This window comes from Pezoporus wallicus, unplaced genomic scaffold, assembly GCF_028554395.1.
Source record: "Pezoporus wallicus isolate ANWC-B61680 ecotype Strahan unplaced genomic scaffold, APGP_CSIRO_Pwel_v1 scaffold_3294, whole genome shotgun sequence".
NCBI classification, from domain to species: domain Eukaryota; kingdom Metazoa; phylum Chordata; class Aves; order Psittaciformes; family Psittacidae; genus Pezoporus; species Pezoporus wallicus.
The window spans coordinates 1,775,174-1,801,989 of NW_026635478.1; the positions used below are offsets into that span (position 1 = coordinate 1,775,174).

Sequence of the window (26,816 nt, forward strand, 5' to 3'; positions counted from 1 at the left end):
TCTTATTCATTAAAAAATAAAATATTAACATTAATTCTGGGCTGTATTATCACTGAGCAGTGATTTGTATTAAATTAAGCTAATGCAATAAGGAAAATACATTTCTGAGTGCAAACTCTCCCTAGAGCATGTAATGCAAAGCATTGTATTACTTTTCATTTAATGATCATTACTTTCGATAAATCACTTGCGTGAAAAGTTTCAAACATTCTGATGTAATTAAGTATGCTTGTTTTAAAAAACACTGTTGCTACATGCTTCCAGTTTCAAAGGTCTCTGAAGGGTTTTTTTTTCACTTTTTATATCTCTAATACATGAAATGTTCCTATATGTTCTAAAAATGTTCTAGATCCCTTTTTTTTTTTTTTAGAATTTTAGTAAGATACTAAAAATGCAATATTGCAGCTTGAGTATGAATGACGTGTTTTTAATTCCTTAGTTCTATGAACTTAGTATTAACTTTGATGCTCACATAAGTATCAAAATCACAGTTTAGCTCTATAGCCAAACTCTTGTTTAATCTTTTCTGGATAATTCCTGTGAACACTGTTACTATTTTGAAATAACTAAGATCAGATTTGTGAATATGTAGAATATTTTTTATGGGTGAGAATGGCATCTGATCTACAAAATCTAATTAGTTATGCTGGTGGCTTAAATATAAAGAATGCACTTGGATGAATTTAAACCAAGTGAAGTTTAAAAACCAAGGGTTTTTTCCTTTCATTTTGAAGTAAATTTGGCACAGGATTAATGAAGTAGTAAATTTGGAATTTATAATGTCAGGTTTTCTGTAAAGTTTTAGTATGAAAGTAACTTCTTAAGCATGGTAGAAGAAACTGCCAAGTCTTTCTATTGAATTTTTACTATTCATATATTCTCTTATTTTAGAAAATTATGTGGCTGAACGCAGAGGTGTGCTAAAAGAAGTAATACTAGAGTCAGAAGCCTTTGGTGATACTGAGACTCAGGCTGAAATGATGGTGCAAGCTGCTATTCTTGACCTGCAAGAAAAACGTCCTGTGGCAGACATTAAACTTCTTGTGGAGGTTTGAGCACAAAGGAGAAATTGTTTGCTTTTCTTTGCAGTATTTTTCATGTAGTCAGAACAGCTGACACCAGCATTAAATAAGCTTGAAATAGGGACTCTAAAATAGATGTTTTTTTTTCACTTTGTGTGATTTGTCCTCATAAATAGACAGCAAAAGTAGTAACTGCTTTGGTTTATGTTGTCCATGTCCAAACAGAGTATCATCAGTTTACTCCAAGAGGATACATTAATTTCCCCTCCAGCGTCTTTGACTCTTGTGAAAAGTATGCTTCTGCTGGCAGACATACTAACGCTGCAAACAGAAGATACAGAACATTGCTCTTCTACAATGGAACCATTAAACTTACTAATTTTGGCACACAAGCTTACCATTAAAGCAGTGAGTATATGTTGGTGATTTACACAGCATTTGCAAATTCTCAATTATCTATTCCGGAAACTATTTTAGTGATTTATTAAAAAGGGCTATTCCTTTTAACTGATCAGTTTTCCCTAGATTACATAGTAATTAAAGAGTAGTAATTAAAAAGAAGTAATTAATCTTGACAAATTTATTTATGCATATTCATCATGCATACTCATGTATGTAGTCTGGTATTTTCATACAAGTTGAACATACTGAATACTTGCAAAATGTACCTCCGTATGTGATAACTGGAATACATAGTTCAACTTTTAAAGAGATGTGGAACACTCCCTTTTCCTATTTGAAATGTGGGATATATTTATACTCAGCACCTCAAGGAGGACACACATCTCATAAAATTGTATCTTAACTTAGAATAATTTGAATTAGAAAGTCTACATAAAGCAGCCTATTGTTTATGATGTTTTAGATTGACAGATTGTTGTAATAAGTATGAAGAAATTATTTCCATGTAAAAATTTATATATGCAATAAAAAAGCAAATCTAAAGACATGGAATCTGTGAGGAGACTGTATGGTAAAACCATTTACCTATTTGGTGATCCAAAAATAGACATACACTTCTGCAGTCTTTACTAGTTCTTGATACAGTTTATGAAGAAAAGCTTTTGAATCAAATTCTTTCCTTATATTTCCTAATACAGAAGTTTAATCCATTGAAATATTTGTTTACCCAGCTAATAAAGAATCATGTGAATAACCTGAATATCAGAAATCCACTTGTGAGACTTACTAGCCTTCAAGCGATTTAACATTTTACAGCAGGTCCCCACCACCTTATTTCCATGAATGAAAATTTGACTGTTTCATAAATGTTTTTTTTTTCCTGGCCTTTGTTGGATGTCAGATTTCTTTGGAGAAATGACAATTTCTTTTGATGGCTCAGGTTACTTGGGAGATCTATTGTTTAAAGACTGATTTGAGGGAGTTTGATTTTAGAAACCAAAGCCTAACATGGATAAATTTGATCAAATGTTCATTGAAATTACTCATTTGTTACCAAACTCCTCTGCAAAGAAGACAAGTACAAACTGAAGTAAATGAGTTTGGGAGTTTCAAGCCCTTTTCTAATGCTCTTTTACAAGACTCATTTGAGTTCCAGGTTTTTGCCATGCCTAACTTACTTTGTTAAGCTGCTATTTGATTTGCTGTCTGCAATTTGATTTTACAAAGTATACTCTTTTCATAGATTTTTGTTTGTGGAGTACCCATTGAACAGCAAATAGATGACAGTACCTTGACTTGCCTGGTCCTACCTACAAAAAATATCTACCTGCCACACATGAACTTGTTAGCTAAAGTCAAAATGAGAATAGGTAAGAAAAATGCAAGTCATTAATTTTATTTTTTCATTACTTTTCACTCATATTTTATGCAACAGCAGATAAACTGATCATGAAAACTATTAAAGGATGTAATAAATAATTTTTGTTACACAACTAAAATATTTCAAAAACTAAGAATAGATGGCTGTTCAGCTCTATGCAATGTGTGTAAGCAAGGTACAATTCTTTCAGGAACTGTGATCAACAAAGGCTTAAATATGTATGTTATAGCTTGCTAAAATTAATGGTAAATTCAATTTTTAAAAAGTGAAAGTTAACAATACTTTGCCAGCTTATGTACAAAATGTTCATTCTGTGAAAACTTCCTGTATAAGTTCCATCTCTCTGGAACCAGTTACATGGGAACTAACTAATGATTTAGTATTTACCAATCACCATGGAATAGTGGTAATAATTATTTATCCCAACAGAATAAATAGTGTCTGTTATGGTTGTTAGCCTTTAATAACTTTTCTTGCTAACGTTTCTTTATATAGAAACTTGGAAATATGCTGAATAGTAACATAAGAAAAACTTTTAAGATCTGTCTGAGATTTGTTGCTGTATAGCAAATATAGGGAAAGGGATATTGCCTCAAGGTTCGTTCTGCTAAACTTAATTAGGTGTGTATCTAAATTATAATGGAATAAAAAAATCTAGAAATCACTTACTGCACTTTGGTTTGCATTGTGGAGCATCCTCAGAGTGCTCTGACTTTTTTCAGGAATATATGCTCTGGGAGGAGCATATTGGTGCACCCCAACTGTTACTTTTTATTCACCCCTTAGGACTAGAATAAAGGTAGTCCAAAATAAATAGTCTGAAATGAATCTGCTGTGGCTGTCTGGTCATCAGCTGGTTTGCTCTAGAGATCCGCTCTCATTGTGCTTTACTGCTTATCAGTGCAGGCATGGCCAGCCTTACTCATAGTATTGGCCACGTTTGACCAGTTCCTGTTTCAGAATCCACATTTTTAGGAAGATGCTGTGAATGCAGATGAATATTTGGGAGTGTGGTACAAGAGGGATACAATGCATCAAAGATGCCTTTAGAACTGGTTAGCACAGAAGGAATTTAGAAATGCTCAGAGAGGTTAGGTTTTGCCTGCAACTGCCAGGTCAAATAGAGTTATAAAGTGGTTTATTGCTTCTCTTTCCAGATAGTTTGTGAAAGGGGTTGATTTGTGTACCCTGAGATTCTTCCAGATGGTTAGGTAAACCTCAATGGCATCATGAAGTAGTGAAACAACATTATAGCTCTGTATTTATATCCATCAATCACTCGGATTTTTGAGAATTGGTTTGTAACAGAAAATACTTTAACAGTATTTGCTCTAAGAAAGTTGCTTCTTTTTGCATAAATTGGTTTTCTATTAAATAATTTACTGAGAATTGTCCCTTTTTTTTTTTTCTAATTTTCTTTTCCTTAGGACACAAATTAGCTGAAAAAGTAGCTTGTACACCTGCAAGAGGAGACCCACTGCAATGGCTAGGTGCTCTCAAACATTTAGAATCAGCATTGAAGCTTTGCAGAGCATCTGCAACTGAAAGAATAGATCTGGAAGCTGAACTTCTTTTTCAGATAGGTAAATAAAACCCTGTTTGTACATCATGATAGTCTTCCTAGGCAGCGTTAATGCATGTGGCCTCTCTTAAAAAGGAGACATTTTACTGTAAAAATAGAACAGAATGGGATATTTCTCACCCTCTCTTGCTTGTGTTTAATATCATAGCAGCATAGTTCAGGATGCATTATGCAACAAATAATTGCAAACCTGCAGCAGAACTTCTCCCACCTGATGGCTATACTGTATGTGCAGCATAGTGCAGCACAGAACAGGACTGTGCCTGTACATTGACTCCTCCATGTACAGCGGTCTTCTAGTTACAGTGGTCTACTAGTTAGGATCACTACATCTTAGGAGTCATTATGATTCCAAAGGCTGATTATTTTAGCTATGAAGTGATTTGCTATTCAAGCATCATGCATTACCTTTTAACAAACCAGAAAACATTTTGCTTATTGGGAAGAGAATAGGTAATACACTAAGTTGTTCAGCTTTTCTGGAGGTAAAAAACATGTTGGGTCTTAAAAAATATAAAAAACCCCTTGCAAATCTGCTTTCTATGTCTTTCTTAGGTAAGGTAGAACGCCAGATAGCTGAAGCAAGCAATAACAAGTCATCTCGAGCTGTTGAAACCCTGATGGAAGCTATAAAACTCAGCCAGCAACATGATCAAAAATTTGAGTAAGAAACTAGCTATATAACTTACAAAATAATTTTAATCACAAATTAATATAGGTTTTTGACCATTTTCTGAGATTTGGTGTGGGAATTCTATTATGAAGCATCTTTTATGTTCTGGACATTTTTCTTCTATGGCAGTATAGAAGAGCTACTTATTTATTCTCTTATTTAAAACAAATGCTGAGAATATTTAAAAGCACATTTTAGAGGATACAAAGTTATAGCTGTCTGTTCTATTTCCAAATTTGTGCCCTCTCTGTCAACACCAGGAACAGAGTTATCAATTAAGCAGGGATTTTATTCATCTTTCAGAAGATGAGCTGTGGTCTGCACCCTTCCAGATAATAGAAATCCAGCTTGAAAAGGTTAGCAGCCTGAAACAGTCAGAAGAACAGAGGCAGAAGGAGCATAGAAAATGTGTTTGTAACAGATAGCAGGACAGTGACTTTGGCATTAGTTATCAGTGTAGATGCCTGAAGAGCTGAGCCAAGCCAGCCAATAAATTCTGTCAAGCAACTTTGATACAGTGGACTTCAGTTTTTTAGTTTCTTGACCAGTCTTAATGACTAATGTGCCATGTCTGGTTACAGACAGTGTAAAGGCAGCAATTTACATTGCTTGTTTGGGTATTCTGTTACTTAAGTTAATGAACCAGAACTCTGAATGCAGAAGCAGTAGCACAGTAATAAACCTCTACAAACAGTCAGCATGATGGAAGATAGTACAGAAATGGACTGTGGTGATGTTTTGCAAGTTTAATTTGCTACACTTATTTAATTTGCTACTGTTTTCCTAAAAGAACGTACAGCAACATCAATGGACCTTGGCTTTCTTATTTTAGAGAACTGAACATCCTTATCTTCTCTGGTATCTATGGGATTATTTAATTAAAGTTGTTTCTTCATGTCTCAAATCCTTTATTGTTAGCAGGACTAGAAAGGTAACTAAATTGTCACCAAGTCCGGAACTCACTATCCTCCCATTTAGTTTGCCTTATTTTGAACTGTGCAGCACTCTTTGGCTTTTGCATTTTGCTTTGCACAAATCATACCAAAGCTGGAATTTATTGTACTATGTAAACAGTCAAGTTTGTGCAATATGACTCTGTCAATAATAGTAATTACATGAGCAGGAATTAGTTGCTACACTTAGGAAAGCTAATTCATAGGGGAGATCTGGAGAGATCTCCAAAGCCAGGAGGAGCCTGCATAAAAAGGATTTTATAAACCTATAGGGAATAGAAATGACAGAGAAGTTCTCCAGATGTAGTGTTTTTTAGCAATTTGATGAAAGTAATTCTGCCCCTCTACTCCGCTCTGGTAAGAACCCACCTGGAGTACTGCATTCAGCTCTGGAGTACTCAGTACAGGAAAGACATGGACTTGTTGGAGCGGATCACTGTATATATTTTCACTCATTCTTGAAAGAGCTTGACTGAAAACCCATATCCAATTTCAGCCACACAGGTTTCAGGGAAATGAGGTCAATGGGTATATACCTTAACTTGAAGAAGGAAGAGGAACTTGTACAGATTCTGTACAGAAAGATCATTTCCCTTGCAGAATTACAGTTTTCTTACTAAACATTTGCTATTTATTCATGGAATATTTGTTGCACATAATGCAACTTACATTTGACATACACTTTAAGTAGATGATGAGGGCTGAATGAATGATTTATTTGGTGAGACTGTCTAGTCTTATGCAGGAGTCTGTATCATTGCAGTGCGTACTTTGATAGTAACAATGATTGATCTGTGTGTTGTTTCTTACAGGTTAATAAGAAGATCATACCTTGAAATAGCACTATTATATTTGCATTTTGCCGCAAATAACGAGGATGTGTCACCTACAGATAAGATGGTGCCTTCCAAATCAAACGTATGTTTTCTATCTTTTGGGTAGTTGCCTCTTCAAAGCAGGAAGTATATTTCTGTTAAAACATCGTGTATCTTGCCAAACTTCTACTTATAGTGACTTATAAATCATACTGATGCTGAAAATCCTACCAGAAAAATCACACAAAGAAATCGTATAGTAGAACAGAAGAATTTTGTCTTGGTTGATGTTATTTTTCATGTTTATTGCATTGAATGATAACATTTAATATATTTTCTGTATAAAATAATAAGAAACAGAACCAACAGTGCTTTCATTTCTGATTATGTACTAATTAATTTGTACCCTGCAAAGAAAACATCATTCAGGACTGATTTTTAAGTGCCAATATTTATACTTTACCAGATTTGAAGTTTTTAGTACAAATCTGTATGACAGCATGAGGAATATAAAAGCCACGCTGAAGTGGCTACAAGCTATAGATTCAAAGTATAATGTGTAACATAAGAGGTAATTAAGATTCCAGAAAATGGAAAATTATAGCAAAACTGTGTACAGTATTGAGTATAGTTTAAGCTGCTCTGAGAATATTTACAAGTAGCAGTCAAGTAATATGCTATGGATAATATTTTTCAATTTTAGCAATTAATCATAGATTTACAATCAGTGCTTATTTTTATAACTTGCAAATAAAACAATAATACTGTAAGTAGAAGGATTTTTTTTTCTGTATTTAAAATATATTTTACCATAATACAGTTAGAATCCTAATTATGAACTGATGTATAATTTTAGATCTCTTCTGGAGAGCTTTTTTCTCCTGAGGAGTTTCCAAAATCAGAAGGCTACAAAATACAAGCCTGGATTGCAGTAAGAGCAGCTACACAGGTTGGTATAATATTCTAAAGAGGTAATTTTTATTTTATTTGAATTTTATCTCATGCTACTTACACAAGCAAACAAGACAATGCAAACAAGAACGAGAATTAAGGTTTCCTGAATTTTTTGGCATGGGTCTTATTTGAGGAAATTAAAATTTACATGGTCTGAGTAGTACATTTAATCTCTCTTGGACAGATCTGGCTCTGTTTGATTCAGTGCAAATAAAAGAGCACCCTGCCTGATATGTCTATACATGTATTTGACATGCTGGTAGATAGCAGTGGCATCCAGATGAGGATATCTGATTTGAAATCATTTATGCAATAATTAAGCTGTCAGCAGTAATGATTTATTTTAGTATGTACTATATGTCAAAGAGAAATAGGGTATTTTCCTGACTTTTAAAAATATGGTATATGGAGTTAATTAATTTTTTGTCACCATTTTACTATTCTCAGACTTTAAGATCTACGTAAATATTGTAATGAACTGGTTCTGAATAAAATAAGTATTATTTTTAGGTCAGTGAAGCTGTACTTGATTCTCAGCTATTAATTGGAATGAAGAGTATTAAAGAACACAGCATGAAGGATACAGTGCAACAGAAAATCCCAGAATTTGCTTCTATGGATCTTCTTGCTTCATACAGAGATTTTTTGTCTGGTATTCCTTTATATTTAGTAATATTTGAACATTAACTAATAAATTATATATGTCATGTAACTTAGTAATACCTTTAATATATAATTTTCATTTATGAAAATTTATAAGTCAAATTTAGAAAGTAAAAGCAAAGTAAGTTATCTGCCTGGATACTGTATTCTAAAATTCAAAGTCTATATAATAATAATAAAAAAATCACTGTTTTTCCTATCCAATGGATTAACATCTAGAGATGCTTCCATTAGCTTGGTAGAACTTTGCCTTTGCCTAGTTTGTTTCCAACTTTTGCATTTATTTTACATCTAACGGGGTTGATGAAATGGAAGCTTTTGATTTAAAAATAAACCAGTCGAACTAGGAATTCTGGGATATTGTTTACCAGATGTTATATAAACACTAAGACACAATATCTGTGTCTAAACTGGGAACCATTAATTTGGTGATAAAATTTTGGTTTAGTGGCTTAATTTCAGTTATCCCAAGTGACTGACAAAGATTGAATTGCTCTGCAATCTGTTGCTGGCAAAGCTGAGCAATGTCAGCTTACTGTACAGTGTTCAAACATATGTGTCTTGATTGGTTTATGAGAACAAGTGTTATATGCTAAGACTTTCCATCAATCTGATTGTTTTGTACTAGCTCCATTTGCTTGTAATTACAGATCATTTTTTCTTTTAGCAAATGCAGCAGGTGTTTTTCCTGATAGTTCTGTTAGGCAATGCAAAAAAGAATAGAGAATGTAGGAAAGCAATACTAGGCCAAAATATATAAAGATAAATTGAAATGGAAATTATCAGCACAGCATGCTAAATATTTTCTGTAAAACCATTTGTGAAACACATTGTTTAAATTTCATCTATAAACAATGTGGCCATTTTAACGAATTCTGGTTTTACAATTGACAGTTAAATATCAGGAATAATGGGGGCATTCAGATTTTGTAGAAGCACACATAATTACTTTCTGGAAGTTTACTATTAGGAATTACTGTAACATAATGTTTGTCCAGTTTGGAATGAGAATTGTATAGGCTTTTGAGGAGCCGTGTACTAATGCAGTGAAAAGAAAAATGAATAGTGATTATTACTGATATATTTTCCTCTTTTTCATAAATGTAACTTTTAGACAACACAAAAACCCCAGCAACCAAACATTAATTTTTAAAGTCCATACTTAAGAAAACATTTCATTGTGCTTAATGTGCTTAATAATGTCCTTAATATCTAGAAGGGGCTGGTTTGAAGCTAACAAAAAACATCGCAGAGTACGTAACTCCCTATAAATAATTAGGAAGTTCAACTGTTGTCGTTGGGAAACTGTTACTACAGTTTCCATTTAGTAAATATCTGCTATTGAACAATATATAGAAATAAGGGGTTTAGTCTAAATTCAAAGAGCAAGAGAGAGCACCTTGCTCTCCACCCCTTCTAGCTTCTTAAAAAACAGCCTTGAGAAATAATTTCTTTACCAGTTCAACTAATATTAAAGCAGAATAGAAAGAATTTTCCTCTTAACTAAAACGAGGTTCACAAGCTACATTTTTAATTACAGATTAGTCAACTCCAACACAATGCAGAAATAGCTTTTGAAATGCAACCATTCTCTTAATGTCTAATGTTGAACTGTTATTGGATTTGCAGATGGATATAATGTTATTTCTGAAAGTCCCAAAGCATTTTCTACTGAAACCGAGCAAATCATAGAAGACAAGCAGAGCCAAAGTGAAGGAACAGAAAGTCTTGCCACCAAGGCCAGACAGAAGAAAGAGACGATAACATGGATTCACTTAGTTCGCTACCACAACTATTTAAAAAGACTTTATAATACAAATCTTCTATTTGGTATGATTTTTTTCTTTCTTCTAGAAAACTGCCATAGATAAGTTATTGTTCTTGGGGCCAACAAGAACAAAGGCTATCGTCTGAGATAGTCTCATTTTGAGTTCCTTTAATTTGTATAAATGCGAAAAAATTACTGAAATCAAGATTGATTTTATGTCAGTTTACAAGTGCTGGAAGTGAAGATAATAACTTTTTTAATAATTATTTATAAGCCATCATGCTACCAGAAAAACATCTCTCAAAACTTAATTTCTTTCACTATATCTGAAGCATTAAAAAAATAGTCATAATCTATATTTATTTTTAGTTCTAGGTACATCAGACTTAAGTCACATCAGAAAGAAATCTGTTCAGTTTGGAGTCCTGTTTATGAGAATTCAGTGTAGTGTAAATGGGAAGTCTGAGCATTATTGAATATGTTTTGACTAAAACCCCAGATGTTATGTACATACTTGGTTTATTTCACTGTAAACAAAAGATGGTAATGGATAGGACCTTTCAAGCAGAGTAAGAATACATGGATTTCAGGGCCCTAATACTATCCATCTACATCTGATGGCCAGCTGCTGTATATACAAATGATGACCTTATAGATGAGAACAGAACTAGACTGCATACAGGTGCTGCCTAGAGAGAAAACCTGGCATCTGAAAGTAGTAATTTCAGAAAAGCTTGGCTTTTTTTCCTTGCAGCAACAAATGAAACTGAAGAATTCTACCTTACTACAGAACTATAAGTACAGTAAAGTAACTACAAGTAGGTGTCAAAATGTACATGTGTATCTCAGCTGAAGTTAACCAGTCATGGAGCCTATGGAGCAACTCAACTGATCAGCTACTAGCTGTCTAAATTAGAGATTTAAGAGTTCTTAAAACTTCTTTTGACTGTATTGAATAAATATGCATTTATTCTAATGGGGGGTTAGACATCTAATGAATATGCTGCTGATTATACATCCAAATTCAAGTATCAAAACCTTGAAACTGCACCTATCATTTTATACTTGTTTATAACACCTAGACAGAGCTTGTTTCCTAATCAGATCTCCAGTCTGAAAAACTGCAATGCAAACAGCATAACCTTGTAATATTTAAGAACAATCAGTATGCTTGTTGGAAATGAATTTATTTGATACTGAATAGACTTACATATTATACTACACTTTCAAAATCTGTGAATGTTGAGTAGCGGTAGAAACTTTACTTTTTAATGGCAGATGATGATGTAATAAAAATCTCTTTTCAAAGCTGCCCCTGACTCAGGACCTGGATCATTTTCTGCAAGAGATGGACACCTTAGTTCTGTTTTTGACACAGGGATTGTTCTACGCATAGCAGAAATGCATTCCTTTCTTAAAAAGCATTTGGTTCATTATTCAGTGTGTTGTCTTGAGAACTTCCCAGAAGAGTTACATGATGTAGAATTGCCACTTGATAGGCCAGCTGATTCTTCAAAGGTACTTGTTTCTTTTCTGATGTTTCAAAAATATGTATTATACTTGCATTTCACTCAGATTTTTGCTAGTTCCAATGGTGAGATTTCTGAGGACCCTATAGAAGAGTGAAATTCATTATGCAAAGGATCGGTGCAAACCCAAAATCCTGAGGAAGCAGTGAGGGTCATAGCAAATGCAAATATCCTTGTGTTAAGTCATTCCTGCAAAAATTCTCTCTATCCCATTCCCAGTGTATATAGACCCTAAAATATTAGGCAGAATGATATTTAAGAAGATTTTGTTAGTTAATTAAGTTGGCTGTGTTATTTGATAGGACTGAGGCTTTTAATCCTGTAGATCTCCATGTTTCATACCAAAAATGTCCTCCCAATGTCATTTGTATGTATAGTATCTGTATTATTAATTTGGCCTATAATGATTTTTAAAAAACAGATAATCTATATTTCCTCAAACTTGGTGTGTGCCAATTTTTTTCACTGACTGTCAGCTGCCTAGAAAATTAATCTTTTCAGATCTCTGGCTTGCAAACAGCCTGTTTGAGGTTTCAAATATAGGCACTCACACTATATTACTCAGAGAAATCTTGATTTGGAATTCTGGAGTCTACTGTGACCCTGCAATATGTTTTGAATTTTGAATGAAATTTGTCTTTGAAGATCCAATGTAAAAATAATTCTCTTCAAAGTTTCTCCATTCCACTTCTCACATTAATAATTATCCTAATAATAAAAAATTAAAGTGGCTGGTTACTCTCTATGGTTTATCTTTTACCTGTTATGTTCAGTATTAGATAGATACAGGGGAGCCCTGAGGAGTGAGAACTTGATATCTTATAAAAATGAATTAAAATACTTTTGTGAAAGTAGCTCTTCTAGAGTTGGTGAACTTTCTGCCATGTTGGACAGCATATCATTACTCATTTCCCAACAAAGAGCTGACTGTGATGCTGAATAAATTGTAAATATATGGTATGTGACATTTATAGAAGCCATCGTATATCAAAAATTATTTTACTCTGTCTAGTCTTTTTTGGACATAATTAGTATTACACTGTCCTAGAATAATAAGCTTCAGAGCTCACTGTCATATTCATGACGGGTGCAAGCTGCATAATCATGTGTTAGCTTCACTGTTGCAGACAGCTAACAAGCATAAAGCTCTTATTTTTTTTTTATTCTAAGCTTCACTGATTTTTATCACAACATTTTTAGAAGCTTTATTCAGAAGGCTGTGTTATTTTAAAAATGTTACTGTAATTTGATACTAGGATTTTTAACAGTACAGTTACAGATAAGTTTTTGAAAGAATGATTTTTATGTAAAAGGTTGTTTCACTTGCACATGTCTTTGTAATTCTATTTTTGAATCTTGAAGTATTTTTCAGCTCTGTGTGCCCTGTTGCATTTTGCATGCTTGTTTTTGTATACTACTTCATGATAGTACATAGTACTGGAAACAACTAAGACAGTTTGTTGTTTTCAGGCTTTTGAGAAAGTTGAATAGATAAATATTTTTGTACTTCATTCAGCAACCCTCCAGTTTGCCAACAGGAGTTGTAATATCCTTCCTCAAGAAGATTCATTATAATGTAAATAACGAAAGATGCAGTTTAGTGAAAAAGAAAACATACTACAGGTTTTAGAAAGAAATATATATCATAAAATGCACTTTTAAAAGCTCTAGTTCAGAGGCATGGAATAAATTCAATTATCCCCACCTCCATATATGTGCTTTCTCATAATTCTGTTCACATTCCATGCTAGCAGGGTAGTGGGTGATTCATTGCCAAACTAAAGATCCTGAATGTAGAAGATCCTTGTAGTGGGTGGGTGAGCCATGCATACCTCATGGCATACCACAGGTTATGGCTGCTGTTATCACTGCTTCAGTGTTTTGAGTCTGTGGCATGGATCATCCCCAGTTAATTGTCCTTTAGAAGAATATCCTTATGTTCAAATGCATGACTTCACCATTCATGACTTCAGATTTATCTTCACTTCTATATTTTGATGTGAGATGGGAACTGGCTTTACAAGTAAGATTATGACACTGTGAAAAATCCACCACCTGGGTTTAGTGTCCTGTCATGAGCAGTAGTTTCTGAAAATGAAGTGGTTAAAATTCTCCAGCTTTTTTCAGCAATGAACATTCAAAATTGAACTAACTGCCCAGGCAGCCCACATTTTGGAACCAGTCATGGAGACATTAACAACGTTTTCATATACTTCAGCATTGCCCCACGTTGTCACTCTGAACTTCTCTGCTCTTTGCAGAAATACTTAACACTTGAAAAAGTAGGAAAAGTATGGCACTGCTCAGCTTTTAAATCAAATATTTTTTTTTTTTAATAAAAGCTGTTATTTATGAGTAGATCTTGGTTTACAATATTTCTCCATTACTTCCCTGGTAAATGACAGCCAAACAGGAACTATTTAATGAATAGTTAGGTATCACCCTTTGTTAGTTGCACAGCTAATAAGAAAACAAATAGGTAAATATAAATAAAGCATTAGTTTAACATTCCAATTACTATTTTAATTATCATTATGTGTAGCCAAAAAATTACTTTTTCAGCACTACATTTTGTGTGGTCAGCATGTCAAATATTGTCTTTCAGCAGAAAAAGTAATGCCATAAGGAAGATAAGTCAAAGGTAACAATTGTTCTTACTGTAGGTGTCTCTAAGTCAGCCCAGAGGTCCTTTGCATTACCTATGAAATGTCTCGTGAATTTTGAAAAGCATTAACTTGCATCCTGGCACCTTTTAAAATTACCCATTTACCTAAATAAGCATGCATTTATGTGGGTGTGAAAGTCATACTGATTCTAGTAGACACTAGATTATAACAGATTTGGCATGTTACACTAGAAAAAATACAACTCAAAATCCTCTCCTGTTTCAGGTGTCTCCAGGAATATCTTCTCCAGCTTCTGTCATTGCAGAAGCAGAGCATCAGATGGAGAGTAGGGCAGCAAATGCTCCAAATAAGGAAATTAACATTCAGTGGTACATTCCTTCTCTGGCAAAGCCATCCAACCATACAGAGACTAAGGTATAACTGCACCAGAACAGTTCCTTAGGTATTGGAACAAATAAAGTCTCATTTCCAAAGAATATTTGTGTTATGACTGATCAGCTTTTTAATTGAATTATACATATGCTGATTGGCAAACTGGACAACAGCTGTGCTGCAAACCTGGTATGCAGGACAAACAGAATGCAGGGGTTTTGGACAGTTTTTTTGGTGGCAGACCAAAGAAATACTTTGTTGACCATATAATGCTTCCAGGCCATGTTGTATTTACACCCGCTGCAGATTCATGATGTCTTTAAGACCTCCACTTTGTTAAGTCTGGTTAGAACTGACAGATGCATTCAAACAATGTTATTTGGTGGGAAACTGTTGGAAAATTAAAGATATATTTATACAGGGAAAATGGGATCTTGTAAACTTCATTTCTCTAAAAAGTCAGACTAAACATGAAAGATGAGAGAGATCTGAGCAACAGAAAAAGGCAGCAGACTAAAACATGGAATTTATTTTAAAACAAGGGAACAGCATGTATGTAAAATTTCTGCTACTGCAGTAGAAATTCATGGTCTCCAAATTTTTGGGCAGATCAGATCAGTATCAAATTTTCTACTAGACCATTTTCTTCTCTATTAGTAAGCCTATAAAAGAGAAAGCTGCGTGGAGACCTCATAGCAGCCTTCCAGTATCTGAAGGGGGCCTGCAAGGATCCAGGAGAGGGACTCTTCATCAGGGACTGTAGGGATAGGACAAGGGGTAATGAGTTTAAACTTAAACAGAAGTTCAGGTGACAGGAAAAGGGATAATGGCTTCAAACTTAAACAGGGGAGATAAAGCTTAGATATAAGGAAGAAATTCTTTACTGTGTGGGTGGTGAGGCACTGGAACAGGCTGCCCAAGGAAGTTGTGAATGCTCCATTTGTGGCAGTGTACAAGGCCAGGACCTTGAGCAGCCTGGTCTAGTGGGAGGTGTCCCTGCCCATGGCAGGGGGGGTTGGAACTATATGATTGTAATATACTTTCCAACCCCAGAACCATTCTGTGATTCTGTGATTCTATGATAGAAGCCCTGTGAAATTAGTGCATATAAGATACTTCTCAATATAGTTTTGCAGGTTACTTTATCATGACCTTACAGATCCTTAGATGCAGAGAGAACTCATGAAAACATGTAATACATGAATGCTGTACTCTTGACATTCTCCATGTAGTCAAATTATTCAGAGAAGCATATTTTCAATCATAATAGAAAACTATTTCAGTGAAAGATGAGAACATTCAATTTCATTTTCTTGTGCTCTTATATCGATACAGCTTTTTTAGATTGGTGAGTTATGTGATTTAAACCTAGTATGAGGACAGCCACGCACAAGGCCATATAGCACATTTAAGTAACTACACAGGGCCTTGGGAAATTCAGCCTACCTGAAGTTAGAACTCTGGACATGAGCATAAGTGGAATTGATTGACCAGGATCAGGATAACACTGGGATTTTGATGGTGACTCTGTGGGGTATAATTAAATTTTTAACCATATAAATTTTTTTACCATAATTAAATTGCTTAAAAACCTATTAAAACTGATGATATCACAAATTCATGTGAGTCCACACTCTCCAGTTTTTGGAAGGTCAGTTATCTAAGTCTTCATCAGTACACTGTATTTGATAGTTACTGTAATCTAGTATAAATGAAATAGCTCAGGTCTATGACAGATACCTTACTGCATTACAGCTCACTGATTCCATCTCTTTTACAGGTTTTGCTGCTTTATGCTTATAATACAGAGCCTGTCAAGATTAGTGACATCAAGAATTTCAGTTCAATGTCTATATTTTCAGGCCACTTGTGGATTCCATTGTCTAGGTAAATAATCACTGACTTTATCCTCTTATTTCATGGTATCTTAAAGATCAGTCAACCACTTGACTTAAAAAGCTGTGAATCCTTAAAAACATTCATTTTTGCTTTTCAGAGGTTCTTCACTATAAAAACTCTAAGGTGTTGTACACAGCATTAAACCCATCCAACATATGCCTTTTCAGTACATGATCATTTTAGTTTTGATTCTTAAAGAACTGAGAAAAATAGGCTCATTACATTACACTGGCATAGAAACTTAAGAGAACGCTAGCAAATCTAAGAAGCAACCCCAGCAGTCATTCCCATCCTCTCACTGGATCAGCTACAATCTTCATCCCATATTACAACTCTGAGCATGCAAAAATGTTTCTTAGTTTTATCCTAGACTTAGACTTTGCTTTTATATCCTGTGACATTTTCCATTACATCTTCCTTGTCATTCATCTAGCCTCAGAACTTTTGGAAATGCTAATCAGATGGAGGGGAAGGAATAAAGGGGCAAGAAAAGTTGGAGACCCTGCCACCCTTGTGCTGGTTGGATGAGAAAATCTTTTCCTAACAAGGCATTCTGAAAATACTTCTTCTTTTAATTTTTAATGCAAAAAGTGAATGCATTACATATTTCCACTGTCTTTAATGGAAAACTTCTTTTTGTAAATTTATGAGTTTAGTCTTGAAAGAAAATGTAGAACATAATATGTAATAAAAGCGAGGTCAGTTTAATTATAACCCTCAAACATCAAATATTGTTATTTTATAACAGCAACAATGAAAAATCTTCTCTTCTTTCAGAATTATTTGCTTACGGAGGGAACTATCTAATCTGAAGCAGCAAGTTGAGGTGTTGATGCAAAGTTCTAACAGCTTGTCTTCGGCTTCAGAACCCACATGTTTCCTTGAACAAAGTGAAACTTTGGAAACAACTCCTTCAAAACCCCCCAAAATGAATTTTACAAAAGTGCATCTTGATGAAAAAACAGAAGTAAGTGAGAACAGCTCTGTTCTTAAATATGTCTGACTTTATTCAAGATGTCTGTTTGGTGAAATAAATGATGACAGGTAACTTAGAAGGCAAACATAAAAGATTAAAATTCCCTCACCCCTTTCAAGCACTGTTGAAGTATTTTCACTTTTCATTTAATATTTAACTCTTTCTTTTCCTTGTATATTGCTTGTCACTTTACAAAAATGTCAGGCATCTTCAACCTTCCACTTGAAAATAAAGGCTGCATCTTCAAGTAGATTTGAAAATTGATGCCTAATTTAAAATAATCCCCATCTGGAAATGCTTGGCAGAGTGTTAAATTAGTATGGTGATCAACCCAAAAGTGCTTTTTAAAAATCATTTGCACATCTCCAATACAAAATGGGCAGTGACGGTTTCTGAAATAGGAACCTTCTAATAACGTTATTGAGACAGGACTAAAACTGGCAGTGAATTTATTTTCATTTTCTCTATGCCACCTTCCTCTTTTCTTTTTATTAGCAAGGCTGCATATGGTCCACAACCAAATAACTTCCCCCCACATACACACACACAAAAGAGGTAATTTCAGAATTTTCCATGTGGTCTGTTTGAGATAATGTCATTGGAATAGAATGTTGCCACAGCATAACTGCTGCTTGATAAATGCCAAGGCAAAATAGACGTTTATTTTCAAAGTGGGAGACATTTATCATATGACAGGATTCTCTTTATATCTATTATATGAAATGATTAATGATGTAGAGGCTGTCATTTTGTCTGATGGATGCTGTGAACCAGTGACAATTGTGCACTGTGCCATTATTACAAGGCTGTATTTTGACCAGCTTGGAGAACAAACAATGTTTTGGCCAATCACAGTGTTTTCAAGAGGGTAGACAGAGCCATCCTTTAGTGGGTTCTTCTGATTACCTGAAGGGTTTTGCTCAAACTTTCATTAATATACGTCAGTAATTGGAAAAACAATGTTTAGAATGCTAGTAAAATTCACATGCCATGCATTATGCACATATAAATATCATCATCAAAGTGTTTATTTATAACATCTTTAGTAAACACATAGCAAAAGTATGCTCACTCACTGGATTTAATACTTGCACCAGGGGCAATTTTGCCTCAGTTGAAACTGCAAGGTTAGGGCATTTGTGTTTGTATAGCAAACCCAGCTATTTGTGTTGCAGAAAATTTATATTCATCAGCTAAGGTTTATTTTGTGGTAAATTCAATTAAAATAACCTAAAACTTGATTGTTCTGAAAAATGTTGTAAAGCTAAGGAATAATCTGTTAGTTTATCTGAGGAAACTGATAGTACAACATTAGATTTGTCTTGTTTTATACTACTAGGAAATGGCCAAAAAGTGCTTATCTGAAGTCAAAGCACTCCTGTCTATTGTTCCAGCCTTGTCCTTGCCAGTAACTGAGGTATGCTCTTCTCCTTAACAGTAAAAATTTGTTTTCTGAAGTAAAACAGTTGTTCAGTTAAACTAAAACATGGATTATAGCGTTATGTTATCTGCCCATTTTTTTTCATACATTGTTGGGCTTTCCATTTGGGTTTTATTTTTTCATGTTTATAAATGAAATACAAATGTGTATGATTGCAAAACTATGAATATCTTCACTGTTTATTAGGATTACCATTTTATACATATAAAACTGTTAAAAATTAATCTCACTCACAATGGGTTCATCTAGATTATGCACCATTTTCTGGTCATTGTTTGCACAGACTGTAGTGAATTTCCATGGTACAATTGCCAAATGTAATTTCCTTCCATACCAGTGATTTTACAGTTATTCAGGCTTTCTTTTCATTTTCTTTAGCTTTCTCTGCCTTGCCCATGACATATCCTGAGAGATAGCATGCCATTTTTTTTGTCTGTGCTGTTGTATTCTTGTTACCAAATTGTAGTCAGTATCCCAGAGGAGACTATGGGAACCATGGCAGGCAGCAATAGTGTCCAGTGTTCTCAGCCACCCTGAGGATCAGGAAAGGACCACAGCTGCCAGGGCCCAAGGAACTCCAAGGAAGATTTTCGAATCCACTGTGACATGTTACACACTGCCCAGTGACATGGACAGTGGGATTGAGTGTGCCCTCAGGAAGTTTGCCCATAACACTAAGCTGTGTATTGATGGATATCCTGGAGGGAAGGGATGCCATCTGACGGGACCTTGACATGTTTGAGAAGTGGGCCAATGCCAACTTCATGAAGTTCAACAAGGGCTGGGAAAACTGAGGCTGTTCAGCCTGGAGAAGAGAAGGCTGCATGGAGACCTCATAGCAGCCTTCCAGTATCTGAACGGGGCCTACAAGGATCCAGGAGAGGGACTCTTCATCAGCGACTGTAGTGATAGGACAAGGGGTAATGAGTTTAAACTTAAACAGAAGTTCAGGTTAGGTATAAGGAAGAAGTTCTTTAGTGTGAGGGTGGTGAGGCACTGGAACAGACTGCCCAAATAAGTGGTAAAAGCTCTGCCTTGGCACTGTTCAAGGTCAGGTTGGACAGAGCCTTGGGCGACACGGTGAGGCATCCCTGTCCATGGCAGGGAATTTGGAACTAGATGATCTTAAGGTCCCTTCTGACCCTAACCATTCTATGATCCTACATCATACCCCCTTCCCCCTCACCACAAATCCTCAAACATCTTGCCTGTAATTGTTCACAATGGAATTATAATGTATAAGGCATACACTGTAGTCTTCCAGTCAGACAGCTCTTCCTGCTGCAAGAGAATCCTGAGTTTTATCTGGGAACAGTTTGGGTAGTGGCCTATCTGTAATGCTGTCCTGTGCATCCTGCAGTCTGGTACCTAGGAGTGCATACTTCCCTTTTATGCATATTGCACCATTCTTGTTACCCCTTGTTATCCATCCTGAAGGTCTCTCCTAAATGACTCCCAGACCTTCATATCACTCAATCTGGATTTATCAATGCATAAAAATACAGACACATTCATTCTCCAAAGCTACACTTTTCACAGTTCCACAGAACTATTTTACATGGTAAGAGATTTGACAGATACCTAGGGATAGCTACAGCTCAGCTTTCCTAGAATCACATGGGTCTCCTGGACCTGTTTTAAATTCCTGTGAATCCCTCTTCACTTTGCCTGCTTCTATTTGTGGGTCTACGATGAAAGTGAAGGAGCAGATTTAGTGTTGTACTTTCAATAAGAATACAATGTTAACTGCACTGCTTTATTCAGCGTAAATGCCACAACAAGCTAAAATGATTCAACAGATGGAACAATGGGCTTTTCATCACAAAGTTTCAGATAGAGACTTCAAAATGAGATTCTATGGCATATTTAGTTGAGCAAGGGAAGCCTAATCCTTCAAGACACTGAGTATCTTCATTCTTCTCTGATGCCAACAGGACTTGCAGACAGCTCAGCACTTCATTATGTATAGCATATTTCTACGTAGTATTTCCAAAATTCCAAGCAAGTTGTTTGTGTGCATTACCCAGTCTTCTTGGCTAAAGGTGGAAAGATCAAAGTGGCACTATAAATACCACAGGGTAATACATTTCCGCTGTATTCAAACATGCAGGAGAAGACAGCAGATACATTGCTTTTATGTATCTTTACATCATGTTTCCCCACATGCACTTTTTTGTTGCTCATCTTCTTGTGAATTAATTGGACAAAGTCAGTTCTAATTTATGATATTTGTTTTCTCATTCTCTGAGCTGTCACACTTTAACTCCTATCATGTTTCCAACTACTCTTCTTTGATTCTCTTTTTTTTCTGTCTGTGTGTTCTACAGTGCTTTTGATCCAGAAAGTGGAAAAAGTGCATTTTTATTGAATTATTCATTTAAAATTATCTGACTCTTCATGTTTTTAAGAATAAAAATTGATCAGCTGGCTTGTTTTTAAAGCTACTTCATGAATAGTTATCTTCTTCAGGGAGATAATAAAGTATACTGTCTGGAAGTTCCAATCTTAAATTTTAGTTTTATATATAAAATACTTGCATTAAAAATTAACCTCTCGAGATGGCTTGTTCCAAGCTTCCCTTTCTTTAGTTTTCCTTAGTGTCTAAATCAGCTCAATAGTTCTCCATGTCCATGGACATGGAGTTGTATCTGACTAAGGATGTCAAAAACAATTCTTCAAATACATGAATAATAAGAGAAAAACTAGGGAAAATGTGGGCCTGCTACTGAATGGAGCAGGGACTATGGTGACAGAGGATGCAGAGAATGAAGAGATAATGAATGCCTTTTTTACTTCAGTCTTTAATGCTAAAGCCAGCCCTCAGGAATCCCTGACCCAAGAGACCCAAGAGAAGGTCCGGAGAAAGGAAGTCTTTCCCTTGTTTGAGGAGGACTGGGTGAGAGATCATTTAGGTGACTGAGCATTGAAATAGGTTACCCAGAGAGGTTGTGGAGTCTCTTTCAGTGGGGATACTCAAGAGCTGCCTGGGCACAATCTTGAGTTAATGTGCTCCAGGAGACCCTGCTTGAGCAGGGAGGTTGGGTTAGGTGACCTCCAGTGGCCCCTTCCAACCCCAGCCATTCTGTGATTCTGTGATTCATTAACTACAAATTTCAGTTGAGGGAATTAATATTTCTAACTTATTCGTTGGCTTTAGGTCAGAAATCTGGCTTTAATATGGAGATATTTGTATACATGTACTTTTTTGGTAACTATAAGCTTAATAGTTATTTTTTTCCTGTTTTCTTTCTTTTTTTTTTTTTTTTCCCAGATCCCATTTGATGTTACTTTGCAATCGATAGCAAGTTTGGAAGCTATGTTTGATCCTGCCAATGGCTGTATAATAACTGAAGAAAGTATTTTCAATTGGATCATTTCTTTGTTTCACTAAATTCTGTTTTTGCAGTTTAATCAGTTGCTGAGTGCTACAGATTTAGACTTAACTTCTTATGTTAATGAAACAACCTCATTAATCACACTAGGGTATTGTGTTTTATAATTTTCATTTTTATCTCATTTCTAATGATTTAAAATTAATAGTTAAAAAAATTAAAATACATTTTTAGGAATTGAGTGTATTAAAAGTAGTTCCTTAATAAGAGGTTTAAAAAATTGATTTACTCAATCATCTATAATTAAGTGAGTTTGTTGGGGGTTTTCTAGCTTTTCAGTAGTTTCTTATTGTTTAGAACAGCTGCATAGGCTTGTAGCCTTCAGCATCTGCTAATAGATATTGCTTTTTCCCTGGTTTTATTCTCATCAGCAATTTAATTGCTTTTGCAGTTATTAAAAGTTGGTTTTATTTCTGAGGTTGAGAATGATTTTCTTTTTCGGCCTCATCACTGAGTTTGCTCTTTTACACTTCTATTTGGAAACTGGCACTTCAGAATTTTGTATCTTAAACACAATGCATGTTGTTGAGGGTGAAAATGATCATTCAGATGTCTTCATAATTTCAAAGCATTTTTCTGGAGGGGAAAAAAAAGCCCCCAACCCCCCCCCCCCCCCAAAAAAAAAAAAAGACCCCAAAAAACAACAACAACCAAACCCAAACCAAAACCAAACAAACAAACAAATCCAGTTTAAAAAAATAAACCTGATACAGTATAGAACATTTTTGGTCATCATTCTAAAAAGCTAACAAAACCTCTGTTTATGTTGTCAATGCTTTAAATGCTATTTTAAAATGCTGAAAAAACCCTAATGAGCCCTAATAACAGCCACCTGAGGTAATGTGCTTGTCCCAGTGTTAGAGATGGGGAATTTGACACAAAGAAGTGAGATAGTTTAACAAGCCTGCATAAGAGAGTGCTCATGCCCTCTGGTTTTGCTCCCATCACAAGGCCAGGCACTCCTTCACTAGTTATAATAATTTGTTTGCAACAGACAGCAAAAAACCACCCAGGATGTTTGAGCAGGTGTCCTGTGAAAATTGTCCTGTCATTAACTATGCTTCTATGTAGCCATGAATAACCAGGATTTTAATAGTGAATAGTTAACCATTCCTGGGCTCAGTTTTGGTGGAAAATAAACAGTTGGGTTGAACTGCCAGCCCCTTTCACTTCAGTCCGTCCCTCCCTGTGCTGTAGCCCAGTGATACAACAGTAAAATATTTCGAGCTATTTGGAAACTGCAGATTTACCTTGGCTTGGGCTTTCAGAGAAATATCACCCGATTCAATGAAGTTTTCCTTTATGGAGAGAGAGAGAGGGAGAGGTAAAAGATTCAGCATAATTATCTTAACCGTTGTCAGTAGCAGAAAGAAATGGGGTGAGATTTTCTGTTCTTTATTCCTATATAAGAAAGAAGACTGGATGCATTATTTGTGTTATGTGCAGCTTTTTAGAAGTTGTGCTATTTTTTATTTTGTGTAGCCTTTTCTGGAGTGCTGAAGGTAGTAGAAAAACTAGAAGGATTATGATACAACAAAAAAAAGAAAGTGAAAACTGAGAAACTGATAAGGAAGGCATATTTGTCAACAATTTTAAAACTGAATTAGAATAGTTATTTAACTCAACTGCCTAACAGCCAGTTTGGAGAAGATATTCCTTAGTAGTATCATTCTTTCAATTAAAAGAATTTATTCTTCTGCAGGTCTTCAAAAAGCAGGAAAGATAAAAATTGACATCAGTAATTTTACAAGGAACAAGTAGAAAATTGCAATCTTTCCTTGTGCTTTGTAAAAAGTATAAACCTTTCTTTTGATTTTTGGGGTCACCTTGAGGATTATCATAGGACTTTTATGCAGCTTGATTAGTATTCGTAAAACACCCTATAGCACCAGGTGAAAATGGAAGTAAAGTTCTATTACAGATGAGGTGTTTCTTCAGTGCTGCCAGTCTGGACCTTGTTATAATTCCTATACTTGAAAGAGAAATCTTAAATAAAATCCTTTACATATGCATTTAAAATACATTACACTTTCTAAGATATTTTTGTTGAAACAAAAATAGTATCCTCCCATCTCCCTTAACACACCACAGTAAAATAATAATGTTGAAATGTTGACCTCACTGTATCCATAGCAGCAGATTTTACTCTAAAACATAAACATGGGATTCAGTATTCAATTCAGGTTTCAAAAGAAAGCATTTTTATTTTTGCATATAATTCAACTCTTTAGTTAAAATCTGTCTGTAAGAAAGGAAGCTCGTATCTAAATGTCTCCAGTAATTGCACAGAAAAAAATAATACACCTAATTGCAAAGTAAATTGCTTCTTGGTTTATGTATTATAGTAGTTTGGGTGGGTTTTTCCTTTCCAACCAAAGCAGACTGAAGCTTTCAATATGTGAGACTAGAATAAATATGTGTCAGCACCATGCTCAATTATATTTCTATAGAAGACTCATCTGTGTCACTGTCTCCAAAATTAAAAAGGAAGAGGGGAAAGGCACCTTTCTGGATTTCAGTCTGAAATGTACATGAAGGTCTGCTCAGTGATCTGCCCTGTACACCACCACCGAAGGGCTACATGCCTCCTCGACAGCTTTGAACCACTGGCATGTTTACCAAGTCTTTTCAAATTTTAACTGAAATATTTCTCTATTCCACATCTGTGAAAGGAATGGGTATCTGATAAACTGTGGGATGGGGAAAGGAAATAGAGAGAGAGAAGCAGCACTGTGGAGACAAACTGAAAGGATTCTGAAATGAATGATATTTTATCTTCAGTGCATCCCCTGGGTGAGGGATGAGAAGGATCCTACAGGGAACTAAAAAACAGTAAAAAGAGGTGGTTGGTTTGGTTTTTTTTTAAATTTCTTTGGCTTTGTCTGTTCTGTGAACTGAATGAAGTAAGCATCCTGAGAACAAAAAAAGGCTTCTGGTCCTGTAAGTAATAACTGCATCATCGAGAATGTGCTAAGGCTCAAACTGAAATGGAACAGGGAGTTTAATGCTGACAGGTCTGAATGGGGTTTAGAATACTTCATTTTTCGAATACTATTTCAATATGGTTTTAAGTTATATTGCTGCCTTGGTAGAGAGTTGTATATTCAAGACACTCATGGTACTTGTCTCAAGCCTACAAATATGTAGCAAACTGAAATTATTGCTGGTTAAATTAATTTTATGATGTGGAAATTGGCAATTTTGCACAGATTTATTCCTTTGTATATTACTGGGTTTTAAATTCCACTACAGCTCCAATTCATGCTCATTTGCTGTTTGCCTAACTATTTATCCAGTTTTTGGATGACATCAATCTAACAAAATAATCCTCCTAATTAGCCTCACTATGCCTCAGTTTCTTTATCTGAAGATAGCAGTAATCCCCTCATCAGTGAGGTATTTGAAGTTTTCTGCATCAACATTTAGAAAATATTTTCAGATCCTTGAATGAAAGATGCAGGGAATTATTGTGAAAGTTGTTATTCAATTGAGACAGAATGTAAAAGGGATAGTCATTTGTTTCCAAATCCATTTGCACTGAAATCCAAGAAGAAAGATCTTTAAAAAGAATAATGATGGAACTAGAATTAATTGTTGGAATTACAGGCTAATATGCTGAACTAATTAAGCCAGCAAAGAGATCCATTTATGTTTGCCAAAGATTTTCTTTGAGTTAAAGATACCAAGTACATCATCAAGTGAGAGAAGTCAAAATATGAAGCATGGGTTAATCTTTAAAATAGAGTGGGTGAAAGGGTCCAGAGGCAAGTGCTGAAGTCAAATATTTACCACTGCAATTTAATTTTCCACTTTGAAACCCCAGAGATAATTAGAATTATTCTCATTTGTCTCCCATGTCAACATGATTTAGGATTCTACTTAATGTGCAAAGGAAAAAAAGTACAAAAATCTCAGTGTCACACAGTGGAAAACCAGCATATGCTACATGAGAAGTCATCGCAAGGTGATGGGCCTGGCTCTGTAGTCTCTCCTAGTTGTGCTCAGGACAGCTGTAAGGAGGGTGAAGCTTTGTGAAGAGTCGTGCACCCTCAGGGCGGGTTTAGCTCCTGGCCAGACATCCAGAATTGAAAAGAATGTTTCAGCAGCCACCAAAACCCAGCAGTGTTCTAGGGAAAGCTCCTTGCTTCCTGGCAGTCATGTGTCTCCTTGCCGAGGCCTGGGGAGGTCAGCACAGGGAACTTTGTCGATTACAGCCTTGCGGAATTGCTTGGAATGCCCTGGCTTGCGCAGGCGGCCTTCACCCTTCACCACAACAGCACCAACTCTGCTTTAGGAACTGGGCTTCTTGCTGTGGTGCCTTCCCCGAAGATGATACACCAAGGTATTCCAGTGATTTCTTATAAATA

At 35.3% G+C, this 26,816-nt stretch overlaps 1 protein-coding gene across 4 annotated transcripts in view; it reads left to right on the top strand.

Annotated features, from left to right (window-relative positions):
* Positions 1–22,863, top strand: part of CFAP54 (cilia and flagella associated protein 54) — a 115,639-nt gene extending 92,776 nt beyond the window's left edge. For 2 of the 4 annotated variants that reach the window (XM_057425127.1, XM_057425143.1), the window contains 15 exons: positions 892–1,049; positions 1,248–1,430; positions 2,668–2,794; positions 4,233–4,388; positions 4,943–5,051; positions 6,826–6,931; positions 7,685–7,777; positions 8,293–8,434; positions 10,075–10,275; positions 11,523–11,731; positions 14,634–14,783; positions 16,522–16,628; positions 17,418–17,607; positions 18,956–19,033; positions 22,329–22,863. In XM_057425127.1, the coding sequence (XP_057281110.1) occupies positions 892–1,049; positions 1,248–1,430; positions 2,668–2,794; positions 4,233–4,388; positions 4,943–5,051; positions 6,826–6,931; positions 7,685–7,777; positions 8,293–8,434; positions 10,075–10,275; positions 11,523–11,731; positions 14,634–14,783; positions 16,522–16,628; positions 17,418–17,607; positions 18,956–19,033; positions 22,329–22,448 (2,129 nt within the window). In that variant the 3' untranslated portion in view covers positions 22,449–22,863. Of the gene's footprint in view, positions 1–891; positions 1,050–1,247; positions 1,431–2,667; positions 2,795–4,232; positions 4,389–4,942; positions 5,052–6,825; positions 6,932–7,684; positions 7,778–8,292; positions 8,435–10,074; positions 10,276–11,522; positions 11,732–14,633; positions 14,784–16,521; positions 16,629–17,417; positions 17,608–18,955; positions 19,034–22,328 lie in introns of those variants that run through there. The other 2 variants (XM_057425135.1, XM_057425151.1) reach the window with 2 other exon arrangements.
* Positions 22,864–26,816: the final 3,953 nt, after the last annotated feature.